The 18,562-nt window shown below is 52.6% G+C and overlaps 1 protein-coding gene across 4 annotated transcripts in view; it reads left to right on the top strand.

Moving 5' to 3' along the window:
* The window catches only part of Tcf25 (transcription factor 25), a 31,251-nt gene extending 15,551 nt beyond the window's left edge, over nucleotides 1-15,700 (top strand). Inside the window, exons 7-18 of one of the 4 annotated variants that reach the window (XM_052166155.1) lie at nucleotides 831-961; nucleotides 1,875-1,974; nucleotides 2,524-2,617; nucleotides 3,883-3,975; nucleotides 4,091-4,196; nucleotides 6,687-6,846; nucleotides 8,017-8,104; nucleotides 8,784-8,942; nucleotides 10,121-10,211; nucleotides 10,882-10,961; nucleotides 12,200-12,272; nucleotides 14,695-15,700. In XM_052166155.1, the coding sequence (XP_052022115.1) occupies nucleotides 831-961; nucleotides 1,875-1,974; nucleotides 2,524-2,617; nucleotides 3,883-3,975; nucleotides 4,091-4,196; nucleotides 6,687-6,846; nucleotides 8,017-8,104; nucleotides 8,784-8,942; nucleotides 10,121-10,211; nucleotides 10,882-10,961; nucleotides 12,200-12,272; nucleotides 14,695-14,700 (1,181 nt within the window). In that variant the 3' untranslated portion in view covers nucleotides 14,701-15,700. Of the gene's footprint in view, nucleotides 1-830; nucleotides 962-1,874; nucleotides 1,975-2,523; nucleotides 2,618-3,882; nucleotides 3,976-4,090; nucleotides 4,197-6,686; nucleotides 6,847-8,016; nucleotides 8,105-8,783; nucleotides 8,943-10,120; nucleotides 10,212-10,881; nucleotides 10,962-12,199; nucleotides 12,273-12,658; nucleotides 12,917-14,375 lie in introns of those variants that run through there. The other 3 variants (XM_052166154.1, XM_052166153.1, XM_052166152.1) reach the window with 3 other exon arrangements.
* The last annotated feature ends 2,862 nt before the right edge of the window (nucleotides 15,701-18,562 follow it).

Genomic DNA, 18,562 nt, shown 5'->3' with positions numbered 1-18,562 from the left:
GGCCTGCCCCTCCCCAACAGTCCGGCCTCTTCTGTGCCTGGGAGCCCCTGTGTGGGAGCTCTGGGCCTGTGCACTGGTTCCTGGCGGTATCTTTTGATGCCGCCAGGCCTCTTGCCTTACCAGCAAGAACACCTGTGCACCAATGTGGGCAGGCTTGTTGTCTGTGGTCATGCCAGACTCTGGCCTTAGGTAGAACCACTTTAGGACAGGTACTTAGACTTACTGGCCTGTTTGATGGAAATTTACTAGGAAAAATGTCCCTGTACTACACCCAGCATTGTCTATAAGGAACAGCAGACAAGAGTACCTAGTCATAAGTCCAAGCCACCTGCTGGACCCAATGCAGTGCTCACTCTGCTGCAGTGCTCGCTGTACAGTGCTCACTCTGCTGCGGTGCTCACTGTACGGTGCTCACTCTGCTGCAGTGCTCGCTGTACAGTGCTCACTCTGCTGTGGTGCTCACTGTACAGTGCTCACTCTGCTGCGGTGCTCGCTGTACAGCCACTTTGGATGCTTGGCTCCTAGCCAGCCATAGTGACCTGCACATTTCCTGTCTGCATATACTCGGGGTGGATCTGAGGAGTAAGACTCCAGGGCTCGGTGCAGTCACAGTTGGAGCAGGCCTAAGCACTCCGCAAGAGTTCCTGGCAGATGTTAGCTGTGCCTGTCAGGCGTGCAGCCCCAGAACCGGCCAACCTGCACCACATGCTCAAGTTGAGTTGTGTTCATGTGACATACTTCTGCCGAGAGCAACAGGAGTTGTGCGTGCTTAGAGCAGTGGCGTTCCACGCCGTGCCGCAGCCGCCCTCCCTGAGCAGAATTCCTTGCAGGTCTATCAATGCGGCTGCTGGAGTCCAAGAAGGGCCTCTCGTCCTTCATGTTCGAGCACAGTGAAGACTACCAGCAAGCACAGCATAAGTTCCTGGTGGCCGTGGAGTCCATGGAGCCAAACAACATCGTGGTGTGTAACCCTGCAGCTCCCGACGGGCGGGGTGGGGCGGGGCAGGGCGGGGCCAAGCCCTGTGCTGGGCCTGGGCTGCCTTCCTCTGTAATTTGGGGAGCTATGTCTAAGAGACAACTGTTTCCCCCAAGTATGGAAGATGCCTGTGTGCAGAGAAGTCAGATCACGTGTTCAGAGGAAGTGTGCTTGGGACTAATGGTGTAGCCTGTCCTCAGAGGAAAGCCGTCCCTCTGGCAGCTGTGCGCAGGGCATTGTGGGATCTTTCCCAGCTGCATCTGCCTTTAGCTTCAGTGATTCAGCACAGGGAATGCTTGGACCCCTTCTCCTAGTCCTTCTCTGATGCAGCAGCCGTGTTCTGTCTGCTCCATCCTTGGGCCACGGTTGAGTTTGCAGTCACTGAGGACAAAGAGAAACCCATCCTCTGTCTGTGCCTTTGTGTCCCTGACCCCTAAATGCTGTCATATTTCTTTGGAGAGAAGAGAAATTCTGGTTTGCATTGCTTTTGATTGGGTCATAGAGAGCTAATTAGGCCAGTTTCTGAGTTCTTACCTTGAATAAGATCAATGGTTCACCTGAGCCACAACACCACATACTTTGAGAGAAAAGTGAACTATGAGTCAGGCATGGTACATGCCTTTAATGCCAGCCCTTGAGAGGCAGAGGCATGCGGATTTTTCAGTTAGAGAGAGGCCGGTATGGCCTATATTGTGAATTCCAGGTCATCCAGGGCTACATAGTGAAGCCTGTATCTCAAAACAAACAATAATTAAAAACAACAAACTGACTTTCATTGTGATCTTTTTCCCACTGTGGGGCGGGGCCTTGTGCCCTTTGGGAGCGTGTTTATCGGGGGTTTCTCTAGGGCTCTGTGTGGCCTGCAGCCTCTCTCCAGGGCTATCTTCCATTCCACCAGGTTCTGCTGCAGACGAGCCCCTATCACGTGGACTCCCTCCTGCAGCTCAGTGATGCCTGCCGCTTTCAGGAGGACCAGGAGATGGCTCGAGACCTTATAGGTGAGCCAGCACCTGCCTAGGTCAGTCAGGTTTAAAGCACTGCTCTGACCACACTTGTGCTTGAAGGGCGAGTCCGTGTGGGTGTGGCTCTAGCTTGGCTTCCTTCATTTCCCACCTCTGCGGTCCCTGCTGGAGCTTGGATCATACTTGTGTCTGTTTGTTGCTATATAACTCTGTGTGTAGACCAAATGTTGTGTCATCAGTTGATGGACATTTAGGTTGTTTTCCGGCAGTTTGAAATGACGCTTCTGGGAATGTGCGTGGCAGCTTTTGTGATGATGCATGTTGGTGAACAAGTGGGTATCTGGTGTTAGCAGATCACAACACCAGTTGTATGTTCTGGTATAGGAAGTGTTCTGGTACAGAAACAGATGTATGTTGCACTAAGCTAGAGTCATTGGGAAATACCTGGGAAGTCTGTGTGCCGTCCCTTTCAGGGTCCCAGTTCCATGCTCTTTCCTTCCAGAACTTTCCTTGCTGTGATTGTTAGAGGAGAGAGTTATGATCATTGTGTCTGTGACACCCTCCTCTGATGTTTGTGGCCCACAGAGAGAGCCCTGTACAGCATGGAGTGCGCCTTTCACCCCTTGTTCAGTCTCACCAGTGGCACTTGCAGGCTGGATTACCGCAGACCCGAGAACAGGTGAGTGTGGTCCACCCTAGAGTGAGTAACGGGTGCCCTCAGGTCCCGTGAGTGAGTGTTGTGATCCAAGGCTGTCCTGCTCCTGAGGGTCAGGGTCCTGAAGGCCCAGGTGCCGTTTAGGCTTCACTGTGTTTGCAGCTGAACTGCAGAGGGCTGGCTCGAAGGACCAGACATTAGACTGTGTTTGCAGCTGAACTGCAGAGGGCTGGCTTGAAGGACCAGACATTAGACTGCCCCAAAATAAGCCCGTTCAGGTGACAAGTGAGCCTGTGGGGCCCTGGGCAAGCGAGGTCTGCGCCATGCCTCCTGGTTCTGGGCCATGCCTCCTGGTTCTGGGCCATGCCTCCTGGTTCTGGGGAAAGCCCCGCCCCTGTGGCTAAAGCTCCACTGCATGCTTAGTAGGTGTGACTCCAGGTTCTTAAATCTGATGAGCACTCCCTACGGCCTTCGCGGCCCAACTACCGTCTGCTTGTAGCCTGAGTGCCTGCCCTTCCTTGACATCTAGTACTGTGTTTCTGTGCGGCTGCGTAACCCCGGGCTGCCACAGCGGCCGTCCCCACCTTATCCTCAGCCACTGTCCACTCCTGCACTGAGTGCTGGGCTTGGATCTCCTTCTCTGGCTCCTGGGTACTCCTTGCTTTTGTCTCTTCTAGTTAGACTTTTACTTCTTTGAAACAGGTTCTAAGTGAAGTCACCACACAGCTTTATGCACCCACGTGCAGTGCTGTGCAGCTGTTAAAGCGTGAGCATGTGAGGATTATGGTTATAGAGCTTTGATTGCCTTCCTCTAAGTGTCAGTCAGGTTTGCAAGCACAGTGGTACAGGGACAGTCTCAGCCCTGAGGAGTCAGCCTTGGTTACCTAGGAAGATTGGTCCAGCCTGGGCTACGTGAGGTTGCCTCTTTAAGAAACCAGAAAAGAAAAAAAATTGTTCAGTGTTTCCCATACACGTGAGTATAGGCAAGCGTGCTCACCCATGTATAGACGTGGCGTTCGGACGTAGATCTCTTGAGCCTAGGAGTTCAGACTTGGCAGCATAGTCAGATCCTGGGTAAAACCAGAAAAGTGTGATTCACATGTAAGTGCATTTTTAACTAAATAACAAAGAGGACATATTTCTTCTGGACAGGGGATATCCACAAACACTCTTGTCTGGCCACTTAGGAAATGCTGTCGTGACCCAGAGGGGACACAGCGCTGGGCCTCTCGTCCCATGTCCTGTTGCTTTCCTTGTCACTAATGCACAGGGAACTGTTTTTGACCTAGGAGCTTCTACCTGGCCCTCTACAAGCAGATGAGTTTCTTGGAGAAGCGTGGATGCCCACGTACCGCACTGGAGTACTGCAAACTCATCCTGAGGTAAGTATTCACTGGACCGCATGGCCGTCAGCACTCACCACAGACCCGTGGGCACTCTGGCCTGACGACATTTCCTGTCTCCTTGTTCCCACCCACCGCTGCCTCCCTCCGGAAGCCTGGAGCCGGATGAGGACCCCCTGTGCATGCTGCTGCTTATTGACCACCTGGCCCTCCGAGCCCGGAATTACGAGTACCTGATCCGCCTCTTCCAGGAATGGGAGGTATGTGTAGCCACGAGCCGAGCCTCGAAGGGGCAGCCGGGCCCTCTTCCCTTTCTGGTCCACACCGTGTATGTTCGGGGGACAACCTTAGGACAAGATGTTGGGAGCCTGAATCAGCTCTGGTAGATCCCAGGGCCTCCTGCCCTATTGGCTTTCTTGTTACTTTTGCTGAACAAGATTCAGTCTTCCTAGAGGTTGTGCAGGACAGTGGTGCTAGTGGTGATGAAAGGTCGGGGAGACCCCGGGACTCTGTGGTCACACAGGAAGCAGTCAGGAAGCAGGCTGCCAGATGAGATTGACACAGGCAACCTCAGCACGCAGACTCCCATTCTGCAGAAATCCTGAACAGACAGGCATATAACCATAACCAGTCGCTTGTGCCTTCCAGACTTTCATGGAAGTGAAAATGGGGGATGGGCGGCACCTGCTGCTGCCGCGGATGCCCAGCACATGAGCATGGCTGGTGCCAGGCAGTGCTGGAAATAACATAGACTTTCTAGCCCATGACCATGGACGTGTGTTAAAGTGACATTTTGGGTTTATTGGGTTAGGTGCCACTCGGCACCTCCATATGCATTCTCCATAATGCAGCTGCCAGACAGCTCAAAGGAGGGCAGGCTGGCGGGCTCCCACCCACCCAGCCTTGGCTGGTTGCTGGGAAGAAGGGATGTGTGGAGGCCAGCGGTTTGTGCCGCTTGCTCCCAGCAGGGGCTAGTGAGGGAGGTTCTTTCACAGTACATATTTTACATTAACTAAAACGAGATTAAATCATCTTAAGTTACACACTGCTTAGTATAGTGGGCCAAGAGATTTTGCTTCTTAGGATCTAGTTTATCCCTGGAGCTCAACGTCATATAGGGCTGAAGGTCGGCAGTCATTGTGGTGTAGGAGGCTGTGGAATTGTGATGATGACAGTTCCCAGGACAGAAGGGACTGTGTGAGAATGAGGACATGAGTGCGGCTACCCAGAACCCACATGAAAAGCAGGGCACAGCAGTGTGGGATGTAACTTGCTCCTGCAGGGACAGGGCGGGGCACGGCTGGAGGTGCAGCCAGTGGATGGGCTGCAGGTGTAGGAAGAGGCTCGTCTCAGAACAGAAGGGGAGAGAACACAGAGATGAAGGAAAGAACTGACTTCTGCAGGTTATCCTCTGGCCTCTACACACGTGCTATGCTATGCATGTGTGCACACACACACCAAATAGGTAAATAGAATTTAAAGGGATAAATAATGAAATACGATTGCAAAGGGACTGGAGAGATGGCTCAGCCGTTAAGAGCACCGACTGCTCTTCCGAAAGTCCTGAGTTCAAATCCCAGCAACCACATGGTGGCTCACAACCATCCATAATGAGATCTGACTCCCTCTTCTGGTGCTGTCTGAAGACAGCTACAGTGTACTTAGATATAATAAATCTTGGGGCTGGAGAGATGGCTCAGCAGTTAAGAGCACTGACTGCTCTTCCGAAGGTCCTGAGTTCAAATCCCAGCAACCACATGGTGGCTCACAACCATCTATAACGGGATCTGATGCCCTCTTCTGGTGTGTCTGAAGACAGCTACAGTGTACTTACATATAATAAATAAATAAATCTTGAAAAAAAAGTAAATCTTTTAAAAAAATAATAGTCCGTGGGGGGGGGTGGATGAAGCAAGGCGGTGGTGGCCCATGCCTGTAATCCCAGCACTTAGGAGGCAGAGGCAGGCGGATTTCTGAGTTCGAGGCCAGCCTGGTCTACAGAGTGAGTTCCAGAACAGCCAGGGCTACACAGAGAAACCCTGTCTCGAAAAAAAAACAAAAAAAATAAAAAAATAAAAAGAAAGAAAGAAATACAATTGCAGAGAGACACCCAGTATTGACCATTGGCCTCTGCACTCATGTACATGTGTGTGTGCACTGTGCGTGCATGCACAATAGAAACGACATGTACAAGTCACTTGTCTTCTCAAAACACAGTAAGAAAGGAGGGCACTGGGAACAGCTCGTGTTAGGTGGAGTAGGATCCCTTTTCTGCTGAATTGATTTTATGAGCTTTTTGCCAGCTTCCCTGCTTCCAGAGCTGAGAGGCGAGGCTGGTATCTGACCGGAGAGGCTCGAGCCGACCTGCTGCTGTAGCATCAGCCATCTGACTGGGTTGATTATTGCCTTTCTGTGTCATTTTGTCTGTTCTGCATGTAGAAAATGGGTTTTCACCAGGCCGTGATGTCGCACGCCTGTAATCCCAGCACTTGGGAGGCAGAGGCAGGTGGATTTCTGAGTTTGAGGCCAGCCTGGTTTACAGAGTGAGTTCCAGGACAGCCTGGGTTACACAGAAAAACCCTGTCTTGAAAAAACAAAAACAACAACAAAAAAAAGGTTTTCTTACCTTAAGGTCAGAGGCCCAAGAGGAAGCAGCTGCGGGCTACGTGGAGTCCACTGCACATCTGTAAACCCCATGGTTTTTCTTTGCAAGCTTGAGGCCTCAGACTTTGTTTCTTCTTCCTTCACAGGCTCACAAGAACCTATCCCAGCTCCCAAATTTTGCCTTCTCAGTTCCATTGGCCTATTTCCTTCTGAGTCAGCAAACAGACTTACCTGAGCAGGAGCTCAGCTCTGCCAGGCAGCAGGCTTCCCTCCTGATACAGCAGGCACTCACCATGTTCCCTGGAGGTGAGTGCCACCTCTTGTAGGGACTGAGGCTAGCTCACAGCCCTCTCCACACTTAATGCAAAGATTGCAATCCCTTACAGCCTAAAGCCTCGCTGTAGCTCTAGGTAGACAGTTATCTACCCACTTCAGGGAGCTGACTACAAGTTTGGTGAGGTATGAGATGGGAGGGACAAATGTCTTCTCCTGGAGTTAGTTTAGGATGGGAGAGTGGGGCATTTTCCAGACACGGTGTGTTAGATAGCCTGTGGTACTAGAGAAGAAAAAGCAGAAGTAGCATCTGGAGAGGCCCAAGGCTAGCCCAAAGGTACTGGAAGGGCATTGACTGTGAGTAGCCAGGAAGAAGCCCTGGTACTGCCCAGACGTCCCTCACAGGCATGTGACCGGGAGAATAGGGTGAGAGAGATCTTGCCCACATCTTCTGAGAGTGTACACAAAATGACACTGACACAAGACTATGGACAACTGCTTCTCTGTTAGAAAGTAATTGGTGCCACATTGTAGATGCTGAGTTCCCTGAGTCTTGGCCAGAACCCAGCCTACCAACGAGACCTGGCAACCTCAGGCAGAAATTCTATGTGCTGACCCAGTGAGGATCAGTTCTGTTCTTAGAAGCTGCCTCTGCTGTCTGGTCTGATGAGGCTTGCAGTGCCTTTTCTGTTGGGGACCAGCTAACCGGTAGCCCGTATGCTGTGCTGCAGGGCAGGCACCCCCCCTCACAGGACACTGCTGCATGAGCTTGTCCCCAGGAAGTCACTGGATGGCTGGGTTGTGTTTTGGTAGATTACCAACCCGTGAGCTATTCAGAGAAACTAGCACTTAAGTGAACAACACTACATGCAAAGAGAGCCAGGTTGGCTCTGTGGGCCATCTGTCGGATCCTGGCCCCTGCAGAGTTAGCTCTCCTAGGGCACAGTCAACCCCATTCTCTAGTCTGCCTGCAAGTCTAACCTTGTTATGATTAAAACGTGCATCCATCTATCCTTGGAGGTGATAGACAAGTATTCCTTGGACACAGATGAGACGAATCAACAGGACATGTGTCCACTTCCCTAGAGTTTAGAGCTACATTGGAGCCTAGTGTGAGAGACCCAGCCTATGTACAAATTCTGTACTGGTAGTCAAGCTGGGACGAGAGCTGCAGAATCCACAGAAGCTTTGCTTTCTCTGCAGTTCTTATGCCATTGCTGGAGTACTGCAGTGTGCGGCCTGATGCCACAGTCTCAAACCACCGCTTCTTTGGGCCGGATGCTGAGATAAGGTACAGAGCCCCACAGATGGGAGACGTGGGTTCTTCTCCCTAGAGCCCTGCAAATGGGAGACTGTGGGTGTTGCTCCCTCACCCTTAAAGGAGGAAAGGATCCTCTCCGGGGGCGCCAACCATCTAGAGTAGCAGAGGACGGCCCTGGAGCCACAGTCATGTGCAGGGCATCTCACCTGTGTGGACAGGTGAGCAGCTGCCAGTCTAAAGCGTGCGATTCACAGAATGCGGCCTTAAAAGAGTTGTGGGTGGGGCGTGAAGTCAGGAGGCATACTCACAGAAGACGGGGAAGGTCGCGGGACTTGTGACTGTTAGTATCATGAACTTTTCCCAGATTTCTAGACTGTCATATTTCTCAGAAACAAGAAAAACAGACAGAAAAAGATGTGTCGTGTGGTGGCTGCCACCCTCTGCGGGTGCCCAGTCAGCAGCTGTAGGCCAGCCTTTGGTGCTGCTCCACACAGAAACAGAAACATGGAGTCATTTGTGTCTTTTCTCACACTCCTGTTGACTATGTACTCAAGTAACTCCCGCTGGAGAAGAGCCCCACCCCGCGGAGGTGGAGTGGCCTGGTCAGCTGAGGGGTAGCCGCCTTTACTCCAGGCACTAGGCTTTCCTGGATACCCTTTTGTCCCACGGAGCTCTGAGAAAGGTCCGCTTCTACCCTTGCTTTTCACAGCCAGCCTCCTGCCCTGGGCCAGCTGGTGAGTCTGTACCTCGGGAGGTCACACTTTCTTTGGAAAGAACCCGCCATTATGAGCTGGCTAGAGGAAAATGTCCGTGAGGTTCTGCAAGCAGTGGATGCGGGCGACCCTGCTGTGGAGGCCTGTGAGAATAGGTGAGTGAGCCTGACAGGCGCTAGCTCAGGGAGCACCGCTGCTGGCCCGAGTTCCCGCTGGGTGCCCTCCTGGATCATCACAGACACTGAGCTCAGATTCCAGTTGAGCTTTTGAAGGAGCAACCAGTGGTCCTAGGCATGGCTGTTGCTGTCCACACAGATGTGACATTGTGTGGGTGTTGTGAGCCTGCTGTCCACACATATTTAAAGGTGTGTGGGTGTTGTGAGCCTGCTGTCCATGCAAATGTGACAGCGTGGGGGGTGTTGTGGGCCTGTTGTCTACGCAGATGTGACGGTGTGGGTGTGTTGTGGACCTACTGTCCATACAGATGTGAAAGCATGTGGGTGTTGTGAGCCTGCTGTTCATACAGATGTGACAGTGTGGGGTGTTGTGGGGTTATTGTGGGCCTGCTGTCTTCACGCATGTGACGGTGTGTGGCTTGTTGATTTGTTTCTATTTTTCTGCTGTTTTGTTTTTCTTACCCTTCTTGACACAAATTGGAAACAAAAGGCAACTCGAGAACCTGCTGACCTCTTTGCAGCATGTGGGGTTCTCTGGAACTTGGAGCCTCATTTGCTGTGTTTGAGAAGCAGCCCTCGTCCACTTGTGCAGTTTTGCTCATGGTCCTCATGAGCATCCCGGCTCCAGTCGAGGCTGGCTGGTTCCGAGGGCTCTGTTCTGTCCTGGCTGCATCATCTCGCAGGGCCAGGGAGAGGAGGCCCCTGAGGTCTCCTGGGGCGGGGGTTGGGGGGCGGAGAATGCTCTTCTTCTTCTTCTTGTGAACACTGTCCAGGCTGGATGCCTCTCCCTGCCCTGCTCTGCTCTGCCCCGTGCCCAGCGGGAGGCAGACCCTACAGTAGCAGTAAGGACTGCACAGCCACCCCAGGTTGCATTGTGCAGAATGTAGTATCTCACCAGACTACCCACAGCCCTCCTCACTTCTGTTTTATGGCTGTAGGGGCCACATTTCAGACCAAGCTGGAGTTCACTTTCAGAGCCTACTCTTGCCACGGGGCTGTGGGCTGGTAGCACAGCTTCAACCCAAGGATGACATGGGAAGCTTTACCAGAAGTCAGACAAGGCAGTGCGCGCTGGTCCTCTCCGGGCTGGGCATGGGTAACTTGACACTTGGCCCTGTGGACACCAGTTGATCTGCTGTTGTCTACTCTGCCCTCAGGCGGAAAGTGTTGTACCAGCGTGCACCCAGGAACATCCACCGCCACGTGATACTGTCTGAGATCAAGGAGGCTGTTGCTGCTCTTCCCTCGGTAAGAGGGGCGCAGAAATGTGTGCCGGTCATAGCACAGCTACCCACAGTGTCTGCCGGCCTGCATGCTGTGTGGGCTGGAACTGGTGCAGAGGGTTCGTCCCCATGGCTGGTTTCTCTGGGCCTTTCTCACCATGTTACTTACTGCCTCGGTGAGCTATTCCAGCATGGTGCCCCGCTTGCTGTGACAGAGACCTAGGCCTTCCTCACAGAACCCTGCAGTGGTTCATGTAATGCAAGCCCCTACAGCAGCACCTTGGCCCTGCTCTCACAGATCCCCATGTTTGGCACCCCAGGGTGTGGCCAAGGCTGGGTCAGTTGGTGAACCAGCAGCTCAGTGGGACCCAGTGGCTCTCATCCCTAGACTGACCGTGGTCTGCGGTCAGGGCAGTCATTGGCGACATGAGTACAGATAGTGCCACCTGTGTAAAGTGCCCTTTGCCCTACGTCCTACTCATTGAGGCAAAATGTCACATGTTAGCCCTCATTCTCTGGGAGAGACTGTTCCACCCAGACCTAAAGTTTCATGGAACAAATGGAACAGCCATTTCGCCGGGTGGTGTCACTGCCTCCAGCAGACAGGTCAAGTCTGAGTGGAGACCAGCTGAAGCTTAGGAAGGCCAAGGCTGCCAACACGGCTCCAGAATCTCTGTTTTGTGTCCCCTCCTAAGGATGTGACCACACAGTCTGTGATGGGGTTTGACCCTCTGCCTCCCCTGGACACCATCTACTCCTACGTCAGACCAGAGAGGTACGGTTCCTGCTTGTCCTCCTGCCCACACAACCCACGTTGGGACTTTGGGGCTCACTGGGGCTGGCTGCCCTTACAGACTAGAAGGAAAATGGCAAACCAGGCTAAAGGGCCTAGTGCACTCAGGAGTAGGGAAGACAGCATAACCTGGGGCTGCCTCTGAGTCTACTGGAGGTCTGGGCACTTCCTGCGGGTTTGTAGCAAGTTGCAAAGTGCAGACTAAGAAGCGACCACTGACCGTGCACTGTGGCATGCCGCAGACACCAAACCTAGAACCAGAGACACACAGCGGTCACATTGTGTAGAAGCTTTGGGAAAAATGCCCAAGAAGAAGGCCATGCCATGCCAGGAAGTGACAGTCACCTGCTTTGTAGAAAAGTGTGTCCCAACCAAAGGGTGACAACTGGTCCTCTGCTGTGTGCAAGTCGTCTTCCAAGAGTACAGTGTAGGGTCCAGTGAGCACTGAAGGAACCGTGTGGCTGACAGAGAACGGTAGTAGGCCAAGCACTGACACGCACACGCCTGACTACGGTGCTGTGTGCAGGGGCATGGGAGCGCTCGCTTCCCTTCCCTCCCAGCCATCATGGCTGCCACACGTGGGCCCATTGCTCCCATGTCTTGTCTCAGGCAAGGGCCACAGGCTTTCTAAACCCTGACAGGAGATATTGAGTAGGCACTTCTGTTAAAGTTTTAGATTAATATGAGACTTTTCAGTGTGCTCAGAAACATCCTAACAGGCTGTCATAGCCCAGTCATCCTTCTGCTAGGTGTCCCCAGATGCAAGTGTGACCACACTGTGGTACGGAGCTGAGCTTGGCCCTGCAGGGACCTCCCAGTGATGTCCTGACCTTTCCTGCCTGCCTTTTTGTGACTAACTCGTCTTCCCCAGCCGTCACACACCATAGGCACCCTGTTTTGTCTCCGTGCGTCCCAGCAGACGAGATCCCTAAAGACCCAGCTCTGGGTGTCCTTACCCCCTTTTCCTGTTGCCCGAGGGCAGGCTGGTAGTCAGCACTGCCAACCCCACATCCTGATGTGCAGCTTAGGGCCAGGCCTGAGCTCCCCTCAAAGGCTGCCTGTCCCCATCAATTAGAGAGGGTCGGGCCAGCCGACACTGGAACCCCACAGTGTCTGTTAACTTTCATTTTCTGACCCCTTCCCTCCCTCTCTCCCTTCCTCCTTCCCTCCCTTTCTCTCTCTCTCTCTCTCCTCTCTTTCCTGTTCTTTTTAATGCTCAGGATGAGTCCAGTCAGCCACGGAAACACCATCGCCCTCTTCTTTCGGTCATTGCTGCCCAACTACACCACAGAGGTATGTGGCTCGAGCACATTGGTCTCCCCTCCCAAGTCAACACGGGCAAGTCCTGCTCAGGGTGGAGGCAGGAAAGGTGAGCCTGCACCTGCCTGTGGTGCCGTGCTTATAGTGGGGACTCTGCCACTGGAGTCGCATAGCGGCTGGAAGGTGAGCGGTGTGGGCCGAGAGGCAGCTCAGCACCACGGTAGGTCGGCTTCGGCTAAACAAACGCATCTGGCTTTCTAGAGCTTCTTCTTGCTCTTCTTCTTCTTGTTCTTCTTCTTCTGGGCAGGGACTTTGGGAGGGGACAGGCTCAGTCTTGGGGCCTGAGTTGCCTCAGCCACTGATCCCAGGATCTCAAGTCTATGCAGACAGTCCCCACTTAGATGTGTCTCATTGTTCAGGGGGAGAGGCTGGAGGAAGGAGTGGCCGGGGGTCCGAACCGCAATCAAGGCTTGAACAGGCTGATGTTGGCTGTACGTGACATGATGGCCAACTTCCACTTCAACGACCTGGAGGTGCCTCAGGAGGACAATCCTGAGGGCGAGGGGGACTGGGACTGAACTGTGCAGACGCTGTGCCCAGAGCCGTGCGATCATGTTCCTGATTTCATTTCTGGTTGGAGTTGACCAGCCCCGAGTAGAATGCTGACCATGCCGTCACCCGTGTCTTTTGTTTTCCCTCTGAATGGGGTGGGTTTGCTCTGAGTGAGCTTCCTCCAGGGTCCTCAGAAACAGTCCTAGGAGCAGGGAGCCCTGCATGGAATGTACCCTACCATGCGCCTCACACTTCAGAACTTGTACCATGGCGCATAGAAGGGTCGTCTCAGGGTCTGCAGTGCCAGGACCCTATCTGCTCCTCGATAGTGGCTCTAATCCTTCCACATGTGCTGTGCCCGGCATGTTTGCAGTGCTGAGGTCAAACAGGGCCTGGCACACGGCCTACCACTGAATGACAGTCCCAGCCTAGGGAACTCGGAGGGCTGGATGTGTGTCTCAGCTGGTAGACTGTGTACTCAGTGTTCACATGTGATCTCAGCACTCAAGCAGAGAGAGGGCAAGAGGATCATCCTCTGCCGCATGAGGAGTTCAAAGCCAGTCTTAGTTAAGTTACGTGAGACCCCGCCTCAAAAGAGATATCCAAGGGGCTTAGAATTGAAAGAGAAGTAAAAAAAAAAAACAAAAAAACAAAAAACAAAAACAAAAAAAACCAACAAGTTTGAGGCAGGAAATTGTCCTGAGCAGGTAAGGAATACTTTACAGAGATTGAAGGGTGTTTGATCTAGGGATGAGTTGGGAACCCTGACCAAGGACCCCAGTCCAATGGCAGAGACATACCACAGCCAGGCAAGGCCAGAGGTCCATGTCTCATAAGCTGTCTGTGTGTGGGAAGATCTGGGCTACTGAGGTGTTAAAGGCTGTGTCAGGTATCTCCCAGGCAGCACTGACGGTTTGTACCCCAACAGAGCCTAGAAGAGGCTCTGGTCTGTGGAGCAGGATCTTAGCTGTGCAGTGGCCAGTGAGGGCCTCCTACGTGTTGGTCCAGTGATGCCTTCCTGGGAGGCTGCATGTTTCAGACATCAGTAGGTGTCTGGTATGGAGCAGACACAAAGTGTGCCTTAGGACTGGCCTGAGCTGGGAAATGGCTCCGTGAGTCAAGGCGCTGGCTGCCGCGCCTAGTGCCCTGAGCTCAGTGAACGGTGAGGGCTACCTCCTGCAGCTTGTCCCCCAACCTCCACACATACACACCCACAGAAATACACCCAAGAAGTGGAAAACGGACAGCTTGGGGTTAAAGCACTGCAGAGGCCCAGGCTGTGACCTTAGGCACATACGGTGGGCGGCTCACAACTACCCATAATTCCAGCTCCAACCTGTAAACATAAGGAGATCTTAATAGGTGCTCTGGGCCAAGGGGCCCTGGATGTGACTGAGCAGGGGCTCAGAGCACTGCCCTTTCAGCAAGATATTGAGGACTGACTTGTACCCATCTATAGTCAGCTTAATGTCATAGTCTGTTTCTAAGTTGGCCATTTGCAGGAGGGACTCCGTGTTCAACTTTATATACGGGTAAGAGGTCACAGGTCACATGAATTGGTGCTGCATCTCTTTTTTTCTCCAGCGTGAATTGGCAAGGCCATGAAGTCTGGATCCATGTTCTACTACTGCTCGTGGGTCAGCGGTGGCCTGGGGAGGGCAGGCCCGAGGGGCATGGCATCCACCAGTGCCTCACCTACTCCTGGGTTTGGTGGGATGATCTACACCCGGTCCCGGGGAGGGTCACTGCTCAGATGGTCCCAATTCAATGTGTACATCCCAGTGTCCAAGCTGGAATGGCCTGTGGCAAGTTTCATCTATGGGGAAGAGGGAGAAGAGGTGTGTGTTCTGGAAATGACAAGCAAGCACAGAAAACCTGGCATCCTGCCTCTTCCTTTCAGCAGCTGTAAGTCCATCCAGATGAGGATGTGACATCTGGAGCTGCAGCAGCTATTCTGCAACCACGAGACAACGAATTCCAAATGAAGATCCATGCTCTAGGAACCGTGAAGCAGAGGAACCCTGGGCCTTTGGGACCACCCCACCTCCAGGCCTGCTTCCTGAGAGGCCATCAAAAGATCAGCTTCAGAAGTGCTGCTCAGACTTTCAACTGAACCCACCTCTAATGGTGAAAAATAAAACCAGTCCCTCACACCATCTCTGGACATCATCGGGAAAAGTAACTTTGAGACAGAGTCTCACTGTGTAACCCATAGTGGCCTGGAGCTTGCTCTGTAGACCAGGCTGCCCTTTACTCTGTAGACCAGGCTGGCCTTGGAGATCTGCCTGCCTCTGTCTCCCAAATGTTAGGATTAAAAGAATACACCACCACACCTAACCTGCATGTCATCTAAACAGCTTTAAAGTCTGGCCTGTCACCCAGCTAGGGGTGACAGTGTATCCCGCTCCTCCTGTTCCTCCCTGGCCCTCCTCTGTCTCACAAGAGGCGCCTGCCTATGTGTTCCTGTGCAGAATTGTTGGTCATTTGTGCATCTTCATGTAGTCAGGGAGAAAACCTGTTTGCTGCCTCTCAGAGAACAGAAGAAATGAAAGACTTTGAAACAAAGACATGGTGACATGGCCTTTCTAACCTTTTTTTTCTTTTTAACGTGTGTGGGTGTTTTGCCTGAATGTGTGTCTGTGCACCATGTATATTCCCACAGAAACCAGAAAAGGATATACAAAAAGCTGTCGCGTCCCTTGAAACTGGAGTCAACAATATTCCTTCTTCCTTTCTATTTCCTTTGTTGTTTATTTATTTGCTTATTTTTTGAGAACAGGATTTCTCTGTAGCTCTGTCTGTCCTCTCCTGGGACTTGCACTGTAGGTGAGGCTGGCCTCAGAATCACAGAGATCCACCATCTCTGCCTCCTGAGTGCTTGGATTAAAGGCGTGAGCTACCATGGCCTAGCTATCACGGACATTTCTTAGTCACCTTCCGGGTGCTGGAAGTCAAACTCGTGTCCTCTGGAAGAGCAGCCAGTGCTGTTCACTACCGGACTATCTCCAGCCCCAGGCATGGCTTCCTGAGAGAACCTGATGTCCTGTGTGACCAGAGCCAGAAGAGATGGTGTTCACATTGCCTAAGGGCTTTCCAGATCTAAAGATGGCACTGAGCCTTTCCCCAGTGGGATGCAGTCTGCTCTTTGCCTCATGGAGAGAGCTAGTCTGCGGGTAGTACCCCCTGCTAAGTAGGTGCTGACTCCTGGGTACCATTTGTCATTTATTTCTCCCAGGGCCACTGAGAAATTGACCTTGACGTATGAGGCCAAGGTTATTCGGCCTCACCACAGCTTAGTACGAGCTGGCGCTCCCAGCACCACATTACCGTTCCCTTCTCTGGAGGTTCTAGCAGTTATGTCACCATCCAGATGGGTCCCACAGCATGCATGGTCACCCTCTCTCAACACTCAGCAGGGGCTCGCCAGGGAGGATGTGGCTGCCTCTGCCAGAGACTGTTTGGTTCACCCTCCCTTTGAAGTTAGATTGTCTGGAGGGTAAACTGTGGTTGTCTCAAAGAGTTCCTTCTGAAACCAGAAATACCAACATCTCTGAAAATACAGTGGCACAGGAAGTTAGGGCAGGAGACACTTGGTCTTTCATGTCCCAGAAGTAAGAAGTGGCCTGCAGTTACAGGATATCACAGGCATCATGTGGCTTCTGAGGCTAGACCACATGCCTCCACAGCCCTGGCTCTGGCCATCCCATCAGACTGGCACCTCCTCCACTAGAAGCAGAATAAGGCTCAAGCTGTAGGCGGCAGTATGAGCCCAGCCTCTGCAGGCTTCTGTGGAGGCTTGGGACATTCGGGACACCCATAGTCACAATGTCATCCTCTGTGACACAGGACCCCTGAGGGTGTGAACAGTTTGTGAAGCAGGTTCACCAGTGTGGAAGGTGGTTTGGCTAGATCTACGAAAGCTGAAGAGCTCTGCACCATGCCTGCAGGGCTGCGCTGGTAGGTGTCACCCAGCGTGAGCACTTGCCTGTGTCTGCCAGACGATGTACAAGACCTACCAACAGCCGGGCATCATGAGGTTGGCCACACGCTGCCAAACAGCCAGCACGGGCCATCAACATGGTGGGTACTGCATAAATGTTTTAGTCACCCAAATAACACAGTGAACAAGGTATAAACTGGAAGATTCTGTTCTGTATAATGTTCCAAGGTAGACAATCGATAGTCCTGAGGCCCAGGGAAGGCCCAAGATAACTCTGGTGCAAGGTGCAAGTTGTATCTTATTTATTGATTCAGGAAAGTGTAACTGGCCACGCTGGACTTGAAGGATATCACTTTTTTTTTAAAGATTTTATTTATTTTATATATATGACAAGTACACTGTAGCTGTCTTCAGACACACCAGAAGAGAGCATCAGATCCCATTACAGATGGTTGTGGGCCACCATATGTGGGAATTGAACTCAGGACCTTTGGAAGAGCAGTCAGTGCTCTTAACCTCTGAGCTATCTCTCCAGCCCTGAGGGTATCACGTCTATTTGTCATTTACTTCAGGGTTGTTAAAAAGGTAAGTGGAAAATGTAAGAAAAGACGAACGTCTGTTAACGGATGCTTGTGTAGCTCACAGTTGCTCTGCGACTTGGAAACTACCTTGTGAGCAGACGTCGCCAGAGTTGGCAAAGAAGGAACTGACTCCCAGCTGAGCATGGTCGAGTACACATGTGATGCCAGCACTCTGGCAGCAGAGATGGGCAGACCTGCTTCAGGCCAGACAGGGTTACATAGTGAGACCCTGTCTCAAGACAAAGTAGATGACTTGTAAGAGGACAGACAGTTCCCTAGGGCCAAGCTCTGCCCAACTCCCCTGCTGCCTTTCTTAAGTAGTTACTCCCTCCCCTGTGTGCAGAAGGGGGACTCCTGTGCTAATGGGACAGCATTGAGTACCATGGAGAGAACTCAGCAGCAGCTAAGGGAGGGTTGATGCCACCACTGCGTGCTGTCCTGACCACTGAATAGTCACACACTGAATAGTCACATGCCCAGCTGCTGGCCCACAGAGGCTGGAGACAGAGATCTGCCCTGACATGGTTCCTGGCTCCAGGGCTGGCATGTGCTCCACAGCGGAAATGAGACTCCTCAAGGGAAGGGCTGGGGAGGGGGGGGCATGAGAGGAAGAGCTAGGATGCGACTGTGACCAAAGCATGCTTGCAAATAGCCTCAGGGTCCCCTCTAGTCAGTCAGTCAGCTCCCAGGAACTGAGAAGCTTCCTCCCACATCCAGAAGTGTAGCTAAGGGAGGCTTTAGCAAGCTTGGCCATGAGGGACATAAAGTGTCGCCAGCCCTGCCAGAGCTCATCTGAGCCCACTGGCGTAGGGCGCTGACCTGCCTTGGCCCTGCCTGCAGCTGCTGGATTCTCACAGTTCTCGGTCCAACACCTAAAGCTATGGTGAAGCCAAGTGGCTGAACTGCTGCTATATGAACACATCTTCAGCTTCAGGGAGAAATGCTTCTAATGGAGCGTGGGAAGCAGGGGTGCCTCCCTCACAACCAGTGACCGCCTGAGGCCGCATGGCATGGGAGAGGAAGGAGGTTTCGGACAACTCAACAAAGTGATGTTTGAGATGGGTTTGGAGGTTTAGATAGGGCGACACAGGGCAGGTTCCAGTGAGGCCGGATGCCTGAAAAGGATCGGCACGTCCCAGGGGCTTCGAACACCAAAGGGAGATGCAAGACCCAGTGTTGGAGTCTGAAGCTAGGTTTTCTGGTTTCTCAGTGCTGCCTTCGCCCCCTAGAGGCAGCCTGGGGTGCTGGGG

Source organism: Apodemus sylvaticus, chromosome 21 (genome assembly GCF_947179515.1).
Source record: "Apodemus sylvaticus chromosome 21, mApoSyl1.1, whole genome shotgun sequence".
Lineage (NCBI taxonomy): Eukaryota > Metazoa > Chordata > Mammalia > Rodentia > Muridae > Apodemus > Apodemus sylvaticus.
This window is presented reverse-complemented; position numbering and strand designations above follow the sequence as displayed.